This window comes from Microcebus murinus, chromosome 20, assembly GCF_040939455.1.
Source record: "Microcebus murinus isolate Inina chromosome 20, M.murinus_Inina_mat1.0, whole genome shotgun sequence".
NCBI classification, from domain to species: Eukaryota; Metazoa; Chordata; class Mammalia; order Primates; family Cheirogaleidae; genus Microcebus; species Microcebus murinus.
Window position 1 is genome coordinate 19,377,753 of NC_134123.1, and position 14,843 is coordinate 19,392,595.

At 57.3% G+C, this 14,843-nt stretch overlaps 1 protein-coding gene across 1 annotated transcript in view; it reads left to right on the forward strand.

Moving 5' to 3' along the window:
- ATP6V0D1 (ATPase H+ transporting V0 subunit d1) overlaps nt 1-14,421 on the forward strand; it is a 39,988-nt gene extending 25,567 nt beyond the window's left edge. The window contains exons 3-8 of the mRNA XM_012742540.3: nt 8,366-8,544; nt 9,909-9,988; nt 13,154-13,231; nt 13,358-13,534; nt 13,639-13,716; nt 13,826-14,421. Of these exons, the coding sequence (XP_012597994.1) occupies nt 8,366-8,544; nt 9,909-9,988; nt 13,154-13,231; nt 13,358-13,534; nt 13,639-13,716; nt 13,826-13,987 (754 nt within the window). The 3' untranslated portion in view covers nt 13,988-14,421. The remainder of the gene's footprint in view (nt 1-8,365; nt 8,545-9,908; nt 9,989-13,153; nt 13,232-13,357; nt 13,535-13,638; nt 13,717-13,825) is intronic.
- The last annotated feature ends 422 nt before the right edge of the window (nt 14,422-14,843 follow it).

Here is a 14,843-nt window from a genome sequence, read left to right on the forward strand (position 1 = left end):
TCTGCTCTGAGCGTGGCTCTGGGTCTCAGGGAGTTGGGTAGGGGTAGGGTTGGGGGGCAGGCTGCACATCTAACTGCCTTTCTCAGTTCTGGCCCAAGCCTTCAGGAGCTCAAGTGGGCAGACCCTGTGCTTATAAACCTTGGCTGCCTCTGCTTTCCCATCATCTCAGTCTTGGATGCAGCTCTGCCCACACTAAGCTCCTGGAGAAGCTAAGTGGAGGAAAGGACCTTGGGACCTACAGGCTGGGAAAGGGCACTTGGACTGGACAGTCTCTACTTGCCATGTGTGCATGTGAGCACAGGGAGGTCAAGAGGCCCCCTCTGCAGGGATGGCTCTCAAGAGCCAAGAGTCAGGGCCTAGTGGACAAAGAAATGACCCCAGCCAAGGTGGCTGCCCCATGCAGGTGGTGGCATAAGCATGATTGTTGGCTAGCGTCTATGAGTGTGCTCCGCGTCGGCAGAGTGTGAGTTTGGTGGGGGAAAGTGTTTCCCCGCACTCTTCTGAGTGTTGTTTAGCTATATGGTGACTATATGGTGACCCCACTGTCCTTGTGACCAGGCACACCTACCTTGCTTGTCCCTGCAAGGATAGGGTTAGATGCCTCCTGCAAGGCCTGATTCCCAATCCCAGCAGGTAGCAGCCACTTGTACAAGATTCACTTGCTCAAGTGGATGCTGCAGCCAGAGGGCTTCATCCTCAGGTGCAAGCCACAGGCTGGGACACCTGAAGGGCCAGGGAACCTGCCCTAACTGGGAAGCAGACCCTCTCCTGGCCATAGGCCTCCTTCCCTTGGAGCCTCTCTGCTGTCCTTGCTGGGCCCCTGCTCCCAATGCCCTGGCCTCTGTCAAAATATGCCAACATGGACTGGGGCGGGAGGCCAGAGAAGGGGTGTTTCATGTGCTGCTATATCAGGAGTCACATTGCAGCTCCCCATCTGTTGATCAACCTCTGGCCTGAGCCTATGCATCTCCTGCTCCAAGGCCAGAGCCGAGGGCATACCAGGAAGCAGTGCATTTATTGCCAGAGCCCAGCCTGTGACTTGTTTGCACAAGGCTCTTTCAGCTTCCTGGTAAATATTCTGGCCTTCCTAGCTAGGCTTGCCAGAGGAGGCCTAACCCCTTGCCAGTGGACTGAGGGTAGATGTCATCCATCCCACTGCCCACTGACCTACCTGCCTGTGCATCTCGCCCCTGGCCTGTCTTGGTCTTAGTCTGCCAGGCTATGAAACCCGAGAGGACGGTGAGCGAGATGAAGGCTGCACAACCGCCAGCTCTTTATTGGAGGTTGGCTGCAAGTACCAAGTGTGCTTAAGCAGCCAAGTGCTATCCTGCGGCAGGCTGTCTGAATCCACCCCTTTCCTCGCCCCTTCCATTCTCGGGTGATTGTGGCTCACAGTCCTCTCTCGAGCACTCACTCCAGCCCTCACTTGGGAATCGCTTAGCAGACACGTGTCAACCCATCTGGGCCTGTGGCTGCTTGGTCCATGACCTCGTCATCTCCAGTGACCCCGCTCCTTTGCTCCTCTACTCTGCACTTTAGCCACCCACCCCTTTAGCTGCCCAAGGCCATGTCACCACCTGGAACTGCTCCACTCCTGAAATCGCTGAATCAGGCACCCTCTCTACCCACTGCCTTCAGGTCCTCCAACCCACTCTCAGTCCCTTGCGGGACACGGGTTCCGGACTCAGCAGGACTCTGGGCCTTGCTTCCTCCCCTACTGTCCCTTTTGTCTTCATTTCCCGCCCTCCCCGGCTGAGGTTCCCTGGTCCATCCTTGGAGCACTCTTCTGCCAACATCCGCAGCTCTCTTGGCTGCCCGACTCGTGGTCCCACCCGGCTGGCAGCCCCCCAGCCCTGGAGGAATCCCAGCAGCCTCCAGCCTGGAGCCACCCTCCCCCCACCTCTATTGCTGGAAGCAAAGCTGGGGAAACTGGCCTGGGGGTCATGCCTGCTGCCAGGCATGTATGCTCACCCGCTCGGCTAGCCTCAGCTTGTCCCTGCCCAGTGGCCTCTTGCTCCACCTACTCAGCACCCTGTAGTCTCCCACCAGGAATGGGAAGACCACCTCCCCATCTTAAATACCATCCCTCTCCTGCCCCCAGCCTCCTGTCTGGGCAGATGGCTCCCATCACCCTCCGCAAAGACAACAAAGCCAGTATGCCTCCCAGTGCTGCATCTGTACCTTGCCCCCTGAACCCCATTCCAATGGCAGAAGCACCCTCCTTTTCTTTTGGATCCTTCTAACAGTGTTCTGAATCCCCTCACCTCACTCCCGGGACCCTGAGTGGCCACTCATCTGCATTCCTCTCTGTGCAGAATCTTCCACATTCTTCCCTTCAGCTTCTAAATAAGTTCAACTCTCTCACACCATTAAAAACCCATCTTGTGGGCTCTAAACTTTTACATTCACTGTCTGTTCTCTCACCTCCTCCCCATCCCTCAAACCTCTAGTCAGTTTCCATAAGTCCTATCACTGCACCACAAGGCCCAGACTAAGGTCATCCTTAACCTTCATGCAGCTAAGGTCACCAGGACTGACCACTCTATAGTGTCCAGTCTCCCACCCTCCAGCCGTTTCCCTTCTCTCACAATGTCTCTGTTTAACTTTTATCTCCCTGGCCACTCTCCCTTGCCCACTCTGCCCTAGCAGGTCTTCCCAGTGTGTGGATGGGGGGATATGGAGCAGAGAGAGGTGAAGGCTCTCCATAGGAGCTGGCACCAGGGGAGTGCCCCCAGGCTGGGGACTCAGGACTAGCTTCCTGGAGGAGGTGGCTACTTGGCTAAGAGGAAAGGAACTTAAGGGAAGAATTGGGGGGCAGGGGGTTCTAGGCTGAGGGAACTATGCATGTCTTGAGTAGTGAGCATGGAGCCCCGGCTCTGTGCCCCCTGCCACAGCCTCCAGGTGCGGTGCGTGCTCAGGCAAGGAGGAAGCCACCCTAGAAGTGCCAGAGGAATGTACCCAGAGAGGAGAGTACAGTCCATCAGGTAGTAGGAGCCTCAGCTAGAGGACCCATCCGGGTTGTGAAGACTTGAGAGAACAGTGCCAGCCTAGTTGCTTTCAGAGCTGCCCTAGGATGGCTGGAACAGGCTTCTGCCAAGAGGTGATGAGTTCCGGCCGAGCGAGGTGGCTCATGCTTGTAATCCTAGCACTCTGGGAGGCCGAGGTGGGTGGATCACTCAAGGCCAGGAGTTAGAAACCAGCCTGAGCAAGAGTGAGACCCTGTCTCTACTAAAAATAGAAAGAAATTAATTGGCCAACTAAAAAATATAGAAAAAATTAGCCGGGCATGGCAGCGCATGCCTGTAGTCCCAGCTACTCAGGAGGCTAGGGCAGGAGGATCACTTGAGCCCAGGAGTTTGAGGTGGTTGTGAGCTAGGCTGATGCCACAGCACTCTAGCCCAGACAACAGAGTGAGACTCTTGTCTCAAAAAGAGGAAATGAGTTCCCTGTATCTGAAGGTATGCAAGCAGAAGCCGATTAAGGCCTCCTCGGCCCTTATGTGTGAGACAGTGTCCAAGGCTTTTGTAGGTCCTGGCCAGCCTTTAGCCAGCACACGTGAACAGTGCCTGTTCTGGGCCAGGCCCAGTGCCAGGAAGAAGGTGCCTGGATGCAGTGGGATAGTGCCATTGGTGGTGTAGACAGCACCTGAAAAGGCCTTCAGCAAATAGAACTAGGGGTTTGCAGCATTGCAGCATTGGTAAGACTCCAGGATCAAGTGAAGATAGGCAACTTGATGACAGAGCAGATGGCCAGAGCAGAGGCAGCTGGCTGGCAGGGAGCAGATAGCCTGAGTGAGGTAGGTCCCCTGAAGTCAACTGCTATTATGTAGTCTTGAGAGGATGCAGCTCAATTTCCTGTGGTAACATGTTAATATGTCCCTGTACCAAGTTGCAGCCATTAACTTGCTGTGTGACTTGGGATAGAACCTCTATTAGGGTTTTTTGGTCTTGGAGGGGACCTTGATCTGGGCCATTCCATGATGTTTTCCCATAGGAGAGTCAGCACTGGAAGAGAAGCTGGGAGAGTTCTTGTGGGAGGAGTGAGCCTGGTCTCACTCAAGGTGGGTCCTAAAGGCCCGTGTCCTCGGACAGGTGAGCCTCCCTGGAGGGGGCGTGTTCCAGGTGTCCACTGGCAGAGCCCAAGGGAGCTCAGGCCTGTATTTCTCTTGTATCAGGGGCATCATTGCCACCAGCCTGGAGTGTACAACTGGAAAGAGGCTTTGTCCCAGGATGGTGGCCTCAAGTGCCTAATGGGCCTGTCAGCACATCTGCCATTCTCTCTAAGACATGTCACCCCACCCTTGGGCCCTGCTTGGTCACAGAGGGGCATCAGGTTTCCCTGGGCCTTCCTGCCCTGACCCTCCTGCCCTCGCTGTCCATAATGACAGTTTCTGGGTCCATGGCAGTTCTCTGCAGGCTGGGGCTCCAGGCCTGCTGTGTTTCTGGGTCCTGGGCTGGATCTGGTTCCTGCCTGGAAGGAGTGCCAGTATTGACAGCGTTCTCCTGGGCTGGAGGGAGAGCACACAGGAGCTCCTTGGGGCCCAGAAGGCTCAGATCCGGTGGGAGGAGCCAACTGGACTCTGGGGAGGGGCAAGATTTTAAGGAGAAGATCAGAGATCACTAGCGCTGCTGTGGGCCACACCTCCCTCATCCTGATCGCTGTTTGACAAATGTATAAAAGCATTTCATTTGTTTTTATCAGTAAATAAATATGCACTATTTAATAGGGGAATGTTTCTTCCTTACAAGGTCCCCATGGAAGTTAATTCAGCTCATTAATAATTTGGAATTTTATCTTGTTCTGGTAATAATGACAATGTTGTGGGCAAAATTAGGTATTTTATTATGGCTTTTGGATGGCAAATGTAAGCTTTTTGAAGGAGCTGCACAAAGAAAGCTCTAGTTATCATGAACTGTGATACAGAGGCTTGAGAGGTGGTGTGCCGAGGCCATGGCTGATATTTCTGTTCACTTTCCACCCTGGACAGGGCTCTGCAGGACTCAGATGTAATTAAGTACAGATACTGTCACTAGCAGTTCATGGGAGCTGCTGCTGGAGCTGCAGGTGGACAGGCTGACAGGGGTACCTAGTCATGGTGGCCTCCTTACCAGCGCCCTACCGACCCCCAGGGTTGAGAAGCCATGTTGTTCCAGCAGGTGGCACCAAAGGGCACAGCAGAGGGGCAGGATTGGCTAGGGACTCTGAAGGTTTCTTGGAGGAAGTAGCTTCCTAAACCCCAGCCTAAGACATCTGTGGGCCCAAGCTGAGTTTTGAAGGCACAGGGCAGGGAAGGGCCTCTGGGCAGAGGAAGACAGCCTCCCCCACCCCACAGGGGCCTCTTTGGCCTGGCGGGCAGCCGGCCCTCCACTCCCCAGCTGTCTTCCCCAGGAGGGAGACGCTGACCAGCTGGAACCTCATTCCCTCCTACTGAGGCCAAATGTGGGGAGGAACGGTGGAGTGGCTTATTGGGGGCAGGGAGGCAGCTGCTGAAGCCAGGCAAGGAGGAGGATTTCCCTGTCTGCTGAAGGCCCAGGCCCTGGGAGGAAGGCAGATGGTTGGCCAGCATCATCTCGGCCAGCCTTGTCCTGTCTCCTGGGAAAGAGGATTCTGACCCTCACTGGGCAGCAGAGAAAGGCTGTGGCTGCTGTTGCCACAGCCTTTTAGTCAGCCGGGGGGAGGGATGTGCTGGGCCTGGCATAGGATCACCCAGGATTGGCCTAGCTTGGGTTCAGAGAGGGCCTGGGAAGGGGTTGGGGTAGCATGATTGGGAACAGCCCTATTTGACCCAGCATTTCCCTCAGTGTCCAGCTAGGACTTGTGGCAGGAGAGGTTGCAGGAAGCCAGGGGGTGTGACCACCGCCCTCCATATCTGCTGTCAGCTCTCAAAAGTGAATCGCAGCTGACCTGTTCCCATGATGGGAGGGATAGCAGCAAAGCCAGACGGCAGTTTCTTCCCTGAGTCACCTTCCTCGGGCCCGACTCGAGCTGAGCCCTACCCACAGCGTAGACAGATAGTTTGAGTTGTGGGCACAGGAAGGGGAGGTTTAGAAAGAGAAAACTAGCTTGTGGGGGGTCCCTCTGAGAAGACAAGACTAGGTGGGGAGTGTAGAGCCAGGCATGGGGGTGCTGGCCATGGGGCCATGCTGTTCCTCTGCCTTACAGTGTGGTGGGGCTGGTGGCTGGTGCTGGCCCTCTCTGAACCTTGCCTGCTCTCACAGTGACGCTGGCACTTGTGGGATCACTTGGATAACATGGGTCTAGGGGATGTGCTTTTCTCCTTCTTCCTCATGAGAGCGTAAAAGGGGGGTTTGGGGACAGGGTCTTTGTGGCTGTCTCAGGCAGTGCCATGGCTACAGTGGGGCTGGATGGGGCACAACTGGAGTGTGGCTGGGTGGTGTATGTGTGGAGTGGGTCCTGAGATATGGTAGGTTCTGGAGGCATCAGGGACAGAGAGTGTGTGCTGTCCAGGGTAGAAAAGATACAGGCTGGGCTAGAGACCAAGGCCCAAAGCCCTGGCAGGCTCTCTTTGAGGTCCCTCCACTCTGCCAGCACTGTGGGTTTGGGGGGGCAGGGGGCTGACCATTGGGCCTCTTGGCTTGCAGCTGCAAATAGACCCTGCCTAAGCCCTGCAGTTTGCAAAAGGGGGGGGGGGCGCCTTTCCCTTCTCAGTACACATCCTGTAGCTGACCCAGCCAGATTGGGGGTGGAGAGAGGGTAGCTGCCTGGCCCTGGGCCCAGGAGAGCAGAGGTCATAGCAGGGCGCCGAGCTGGGGGAGTGTGCAGCAAGCAGGGGAAGTGGGGGTCAGGCCAGGACAGGAGCAAGGCCTTTTCCTTCTGTTGCCTTCCTGGAGGGCCAGCCCTCTGAGCTGAGGCCTGGGCTCTGGGCTGCCACCTCCCTCCCTTTCTTCACTTGGTATGGGGAGCCACCTCCTGCCAGGGTCTTCCCTGGACTGCCTCAGCACTGGGTGCTCAAGATCCTGTCACAGGGCAGGGCCCTTGCTCTGGCTCACCCAAAAGCTAGGACAGGATCTGTGCTCAGTGCCCAACTCAGAAAAGCAGCCTCTACCCGCCCCCCACCTCTCTTATCCTTCCATGGATGCCCCACCCTAGCTCCACCCTGGCCTTGGAGGACATTCCCCTGGGCCTCATTCAGCTCCCATGTACCCTGAGTTCATAATCGGTGACAGGCTGGAGGACAGCTGTGGCTGCTGCAGCCTGGGTGTGGCCTAGAGCCCTCCCCCTCTTCACTCCATCCCTGCATAGGTGACTACACAGAACTCCTTCTTCCTCATGAGAAGAGGAAGAGGAGTTGCCCCAGCCCCTTTGTGGCAGTGTCTTGCTGGTTGGAGGCAGAGCCTTGTCCCTTGCTGAGTCTGAACTGGGCAGTCCCACCCCTCCCCAGCCCCACAGCCGTCTGTGCTGCCCATGCACCCTCCAGAGCTGGCCTTCTGCAGGGAAGGGCCTTGAAGAGCCTTGGCCTGGGATTGACCTGAGCCCAGCCTCCTGTGCAGCCCTCTGGATCTCATCCAGGCTGTCCTGGGTGGGTGCCTAGCCCTGGCGTCAGGCCCTAAAGGAGGAGGGTAGTTCTCTCTGTAGTGTGGGGCTGTGCAGGTCTGCCTGACCTGGGTCTTCACTACAGAGTGGGCCTCCCCCTGGCTCCTCTCTGGCCTTCCCTTCTTCAAGATCTTCCCCTCTCCCCTCCCCTCTGTCCCCACCCAGGATCCAGAGTGACCCTAGCTGGATGGTGGTATTCCCTGCTTACATCCCGCTCATGGAACTCTAGTGCTCAGAATGAAGTTGGGGCCCTCAGCCTCCCGGCTGCAGCCTGCTGGCAGCCCTGCCCTGCCCGTTGCTGCGCCTTCCTCCCTCTGCCAATCCTGACCGTGCTCAGTTCCTCGAATGCGCTCGTCACTCATTGAATGCCTCCAGGCCTTTGCACACACAGTTCTCTCTTCCCAAAGCATGCTTTCATCTCATAGTCCTTTTATCTCTCAGGCTCCTGGCCATCCCCACCCAGGGCTGGGCTGTGCGTCCCACCTCCTGTGCCCATGGTTCCTATGTCCTGTTAGAGCACTGTTCATGCTGTCAGCTAGTTACCTGTGTCCCAATCTCTCCTGGGGCATGAATCCTCCTCCCACTAAGGGAGGGGCCATGTCTGTCCTGTGCTCCAAGAGGTAGGGGTGGTGAGGAGCTTTGGCAGGAAGACGAGACATTAGTGCTTATCTGTAATACCCACGAGTCAGCACATGCGAAGGGGCTGGTGGCCTATGCGGGGCTTTGGGGTGGGGAAAGGGCATGGTGCTTTGCCAGGAATTCAAAGTCCCCTGACCTGATGGGCTACCCTGCTGTTGTCTGCTGCCTGTAGTTACAGCTACATGATCGACAACGTGATCCTGCTCATCACCGGCACGCTACACCAGCGCTCCATCGCTGAACTGGTGCCCAAGTGCCACCCGTTAGGCAGCTTTGAGCAGATGGAGGCTGTGAACATTGCTCAGACACCTGCCGAGCTCTACAATGCCATTCTGGTGGACACGCCCTTGGGTGAGCTGCTGTACTGGTTGCGGGAGGTGGGCAGGGGTGTCAGCATCAGTGCCTCAGTGTGACCCCTGGAGGGGGGTGGCCCTGATCCCGAAAGTGAGACCTGCCCACTGCTGCTTACCTTTGTCTTCCCCTCAACTTCCTCCTGCCATTCTTCCCCCTTCTGCTCCTTTCCGGTTGCTTTTGCTGGGTCAGGCAGGCTACCCCAGGGCCTGACTTGGACCATGTAACTTTGAAAGAGTCTGATTTCTCAGAATGCAGAGGAGGGCTGAGCTCGTGGAGAGGAATGAGAAAGAGGCCCAAGTCCCTTGGAGTCCTGGGAGCTCGGATAGACTGTGGCCTCAGGCTGGAGCCTAAGCAGAGCCAGAGGGCCGGCTGCCTGTGAGGCAGAAGAGGGAAGTGAACAGTTTCACTTGCCTCCACTGAGCAGGTACCAGGGGCCAGGTCTGACAGTGTTGGGCAGGATGCAGGGTCCATATCAGAGGCCAAGGAAGGGAGGGGAATCGGGAGCTTCCTGCAGGGCCCTGCCTAGGCAGTGCTGACATTCGCCTGCCTAGGAGGCGGAGGAGAAAGCACTAAGGCCATAAAGAGCTAGTGCCCTCATAGCCAGAGTCCTGGGCTCAGGGGCACCAGCTCCAGGAAGCCACCAGGGTTGAACCACGGAGCTCCAAGTTATACTAGGTCCTGAGCTGAGAGGCCTGAGCCCCACCTGCTGACCTAGCCTGCCATAGACTCTCCCAGGTACTCGGAGCTAGTTCTGGGCTGTTTGTGGCTTCTTCAGTTTCTCTATCTCTAAAAATGAGACAGACCAGTGAGTCTGCAGGCCCTTCTGGGGAATGTGCATGCTCTGTTCTGCTCTGGTCTCCTTCCAGCCCCACAGTGGCCCCCTAGATCACTGGTCCATGCCCACTGAGCTGTTACTTGTCCTAAGCAGAAGGAGGCTGGTTTTCCAGTTGTGGGCGCCAGGCCTTCCTGGGGGATGCAGAGAAGTAGGCGTCAGGCCCTGAATCCACAGCTGCCCCTTGAGAAGGGAGGATGTCATGGCCTCTTATGCAAGCCTGTCTTTGGCATGGTCTGAGCTTGGGTCTGCCCCAGCAACGATTAGATCATGTTATGGCTAGCCGCCTCCTTTATAAATCAATTTTAGGAGCAAGGAGGCAGGAGAAGCTCAGGTCAGTGTGCATTGCCCAGAGTATTGCTTCTGCCACTTTCACGGCAACAGCCCAGGCTGGGTTGGGGACCCCCAGTACCTACTCTAATGGGCCTCGTGGCAGGGGCCCCCTGTGCCTTGTGAGACTGTCAAACATCAGCAGGGCTCTTGCCTAGGCCACTTACCCACCCCTCACACCCGTGTCTTTCCTCCCCAGCGGCTTTTTTCCAGGATTGCATTTCAGAGCAGGACCTTGATGAGATGAACATCGAGATTATCCGCAACACACTCTACAAGGTAGTGCGCTGCGCTAGCGATGGGGGACGGCTGTCCGTGGGCCGGGCTGTGGGGTGATGTGGGATGGTGATTTATGTGAGGTGCTGGGACAGGATGCAGCTACACTAGGCTCCTTTCTCAGGGGCTTATCTGCTCACTCTCTGGCTCCAGCGATGGGTGCAAGGCTGCTTGGAACAGGTTCTCCGTCCTGCAGTGCCTGCAGCGGGCTCAGATAAGATCAGCAGGAGTGGCTGGCGCTCCACCGGTTGGCCTGTTAGAGCTGGGTCCTGGACTGCTACTCCCCCAACATCCAGGAGGGTAATGGGCCACCACCCAGGCCGTAGCCCTTGGGGCCACATTACCTGGGCTGTTGCCAGCAAGGACAGGCACTTGAGCAAAGGCAACAGTGTGCTCAGTTATGGTGGCAGGGACGTGACTGAGCCAGGCATAGCCAAATCCTCATATCCCTTTCAGGTTCCCACACTTGGAGCCAGTACCACTTCCCACCATCCTCATCCCCTACCCGCCTTCCACTTCCCACAGTAAGGGTCCTCTCCTGCCCTGCTTGGGGCTAGCTGGCTGACTGCAGCCTAAGCCCACGGCCTCCATTCTCCCAGTAAGGGCCCAGGCCAGAGTGCAATGAGGGTCTGGTGGCAGGTGAAGGGCCTGCCTTAGGTTGCAATGGTATAGGCAGGGGACCAGCACATGCAAAAGGAAAACACAGAACATGGGCCAAGTGGCAGAAGTTTGTCGCAAGAGTGACAGTTCCAGATGTTCCAAATGAACAGTAGGAGAGGGGTCTGGAAGAAGAGGCAGGCATAAGATCAAGTGACCCAGGACCTTGAATGGCAGGCTAGAAGATTGAACTTTATCCCGTGGGCAGGGTCAGCCAACAGAGGTTTCCAATAGAGCAGAGTTTGTGGAGAAGGCCCCCTCTGGCCATGATGTGGAGGGCGGATGAGAGGGGATGAAAACAGAGGTAGGAAGTTTGTCGACTTTATCCTCAGGACTGCCATAGCAGCTAAGGTAGACATCATTATCCCCGTTTGTAAAATGAGGAAACTGAGGGCTCAGAGAAGTGGGGTGGGTTGCCCAAAGCTACGTAATAAGTCACTAACAGCACCAGGGAGCACACCTGGTTCAGCCTGTTTGCAAAAAGCAAGTGCTTTCAGCCACTGGCTAATAGGGAGCAGGCCAGCCAGTCAGCAGAGAGAGAGACAGAGAGAGAGAGAGAGTGTGTGTGTGTGTGCGCGCGCGCGTGCTTGCGTGTACACTAGTACTCCCGCCTGCCTAGCTGGCCCGTTGCCGGGTTCCCTGCCCTGAGACAGGGTGAGGGGTGGGGCTGCCCCCCCAGCCTCACCCACAGCCTCACCGGGCCTGACTGGTTCTAGCTGGAGTCACTGGCAAGGGCTGCCCAGGCACCAGCTCATAAACACCGACCCAATGCTGTGGGCCCCGTGCCAGGACCGCCCGCCCATCAGGCAATGTCCCAGCCCGGTGGCCACAGATGGGAGATTAGACGGACCCTCAGCCGCCCAGCGGGAGGGAACTGTAGGCAGCTGGTGCAGCAGCCGTGGGGTAGCAGACTCCAAGGGACAGGAAGGGGGTGGGAAGGTGACCTTGGTACCTGGGCCTCTGGGATCTTGCCAGTTTCTTTAGCTGCCTTAGCTTCCAGAGAAGAGTCTGGGCCTGTCCCACCAGCCTCCCTGACCCTGGGGTCGGCCTCTCCGAGGATTGGTACACTTGACTAAGCATATACGTAGGAGCCCAGGGCATGGAGCCCAAGACCTGGCTTGTGGCTTCCCCTGCAGATAGGAACCATAGGCCTCACCAGGGCAGGCCTCAGGATTTTGGCTCAGCCAGCTTGGCTAGCCACAGGGAACAGGTGGCCACAGGCAGACTCCTAGAGGGACTGAAAGGCACCACCAAGCCCTGGGAAGCAGCTGTCTCTGCCACCCAGGCCCTCTGATTGCTGGGATCCTCTTTGCTGGGGTCTATCCTCCCTTTCAGGCTTCTTACTCCCTGACCTGTCCTAGACTTTTGTTCCCTGTGACCCCAGTGGTCACCCTCAGGCCTTCCCCTAAGCCCAGCTTGCCCACTGTTGCTGGCCATGCCTGGCCTGGGCTCATGGACTCCTGGGTCCCATCTCTCTTGGAGCAGCAGAGCCTGTGAGCCCAAGTCAGCTGGTGGGAGATGAAAAGATCTTCACACCTCGGAGGTCAGAACTCAGCATGGAAAGTGTTCTATGCCTCCCAGCCCTCACTCCCCCCCTCAGAAGAATAGTCTGTAGCTTGTATAGCCAGTCTCTGGGATGGTGCCACCAGATGGGACCTAGGGGTCTGAGTGAAGGGTGCCCATTGCAAGGGAGCTCCCTCGGGGCCTGTAAGACCATCCACCTTCCTCAGCATGGAGAGGTGGCGGTGTGGGGAAGGAAGCCAGGCTGGTTTTGTGAGTTAGTGTTGGGAGGGACCTGGGGCCTAGGCTGACCCGTCCTCTCCTCATGCCCAGCAGATCCAATTTTCCTGGGCAGGAAGTACTTGTTCCCACTGCCAGCCCACATGCCCAGCCATTGCACTGTGGAGCTGACGTCCATGTAGGCAATAACCATCCCTCAGCAGGAACTGGCCTGACAGTTTGGTTCCTGCCGTATGATGCCTAGGGGCTGCCTGGCAGGTGGGAGGAGGCGGTGTCCTGTAAGGTAGTCTAGAAAGAGGGCCAGGGGCATTCAGTCCAGGCCATCTCTGTGAACTCTCAGGAGTAAGCGTCCCTCCCCACCCCATGGACACCTGGCTTTCTAAGGCAGAAGAAGGGAAGTTTGGGGGAGATTAGGGGGAAAAGAAGGCAAAACAGCACGAGGAGGACCTCTGTCCAGGCCCCCTCTGAGCCTGGCCCTCTGTGGGATGAGTGAGTGGGGACACTGCACCCTGCAGTGGATGGTCAGCCAGACACTGCTCTGTCACTCCTGGGTGGGCAGCAGCAAGCAGCTGCCACTTGGCTGAGTAACAGTTGGAATTTGGGGTGTTTCAGGGCTGTGCCATAAGGGCTGCCCTGGCCAATCCATGGGTGTGCTGCTTGTCCCCACCGTGAAAGGGGCTGGGAAGGGGAGGAGGTCATATGTGATGGGGAGGCCTAGCAAGCCCCACTGAGTCTCCCTGCCTTGCTGAGCAAACTCCATGCTCTACACAGGCCTACCTGGAGTCCTTCTACAAGTTCTGCACCCTACTGGGCGGGACCACAGCGGACGCCATGTGCCCCATCCTGGAGGTGAGTGCCTGCCCACCTTCCTGCCTGCTGGTGCTTGCCAGCCCTGGCCAGGGGAAGCCCTGCCAACTGACTGGCTACTGCCTCCCTCTTCCTCCTTCTCTCTTTGCCTGTGCACCGGCCCCACAGTTTGAAGCAGACCGCCGCGCCTTCATCATCACCATCAACTCTTTCGGCACAGAGCTATCCAAGGAGGACCGTGCCAAGCTCTTTCCCCACTGCGGGAGGCTCTACCCTGAGGGCCTGGCTCAGCTGGCTCGGGCTGATGACTATGAGCAGGTCAAGAACGTGGCTGATTACTACCCGGTGAGTGCCCTGGCTGGCAGGATAGTGGGTGGGCATGTTGGCACCATGCACCCCGACCCAGCACCCCACGGCACCCTCATGCATCCCACCACTTCCCCGTCCAGGAGTACAAGCTGCTCTTCGAGGGTGCAGGCAGCAACCCCGGAGACAAGACCCTGGAGGACCGATTCTTTGAGCACGAGGTGAGTGCAGCGTTTTTGCAGGGCCTACCCGTCGAAGAGAGGAGTTGGTGGCTTGGGCCCAACTCTGTGGTTATGGCCACCAGTACATCATATTTGTGTCTGTCTGCAGGTGAAACTAAACAAGTTGGCCTTCCTGAACCAGTTCCACTTTGGTGTCTTCTACGCCTTTGTGAAGCTCAAGGAGCAGGAATGTCGCAACATTGTGTGGATTGCTGAGTGCATCGCCCAGCGCCACCGCGCCAAGATCGACAACTACATCCCTATCTTCTAGCGTTCTGGCCCAAGGCTCCCAAGTGCACTGTGTGTCTGTATGGTCTGTGATGAAGCTCATGGCTCATCTGCCTGCCCTGGGGATGGCACACTGTCCCAGTGACTGCCCAGTTTCCCTGACCCTCTCTGAGACTGCTCTTAGGCCTGAAAAGGGGCTGGGCACCTGCTCCCCCTACCAAGGCTGGACCAAGACCCACTCCAGAGTAAGGAGGCCCCCTGCGCCCTATGTTTACAGCCGCTGACGTGTCTGAGAAGCATGTGGTCACTTTCATGTCCCTCCCTAACCTGAGAACCCCTGGGGCCAGTGTAAGCCTCCTCTCCCCTCTGTGGGTCACTCCCAGAGCCATGGCCCATGGGAAGGATAGAGCCTGTGTGTCCTTGGGGCAGGCAGAAGTAGCTCTGCCCCTCTGAGACAATAAAGCTTCCCTCTCTAAACCTGGCTGTCTGCTGCCTCCTTTGGGCCCTAGTACCCCCCCAGACCCCTAACTTCCCACATGACTCTGTGCTTGCCGAAGTCTTCTACCTCCCTCTCCTTCAGCAGCCCCGGTTCCTCAGGGTGGGGGTGGGGGGGTCACTGGGAGATAGCCTCTTCCCTCTGCTGGAGGCTCAGACACAGGCCTGGGGAGCTGGGTCCTGGCCCCAGAGGGCTCCCCGCCTCCCTAATTGCTTCATTGAGCCATACAACTTCCGGGGTTCAGGGTCATTACCCCCATTTCTCTATGAGAAACCCAGACCTAGGGATAAATGATTTGCCTGAGATTAGTGGAGGGGAGGGGGAGGTGTGAACCACAGAGGGCACCAGAGGAGCCTGGTTAGGTCAGTGCCCAGCGCCCCCACCCCCGTGCTGAGCCCCAGGA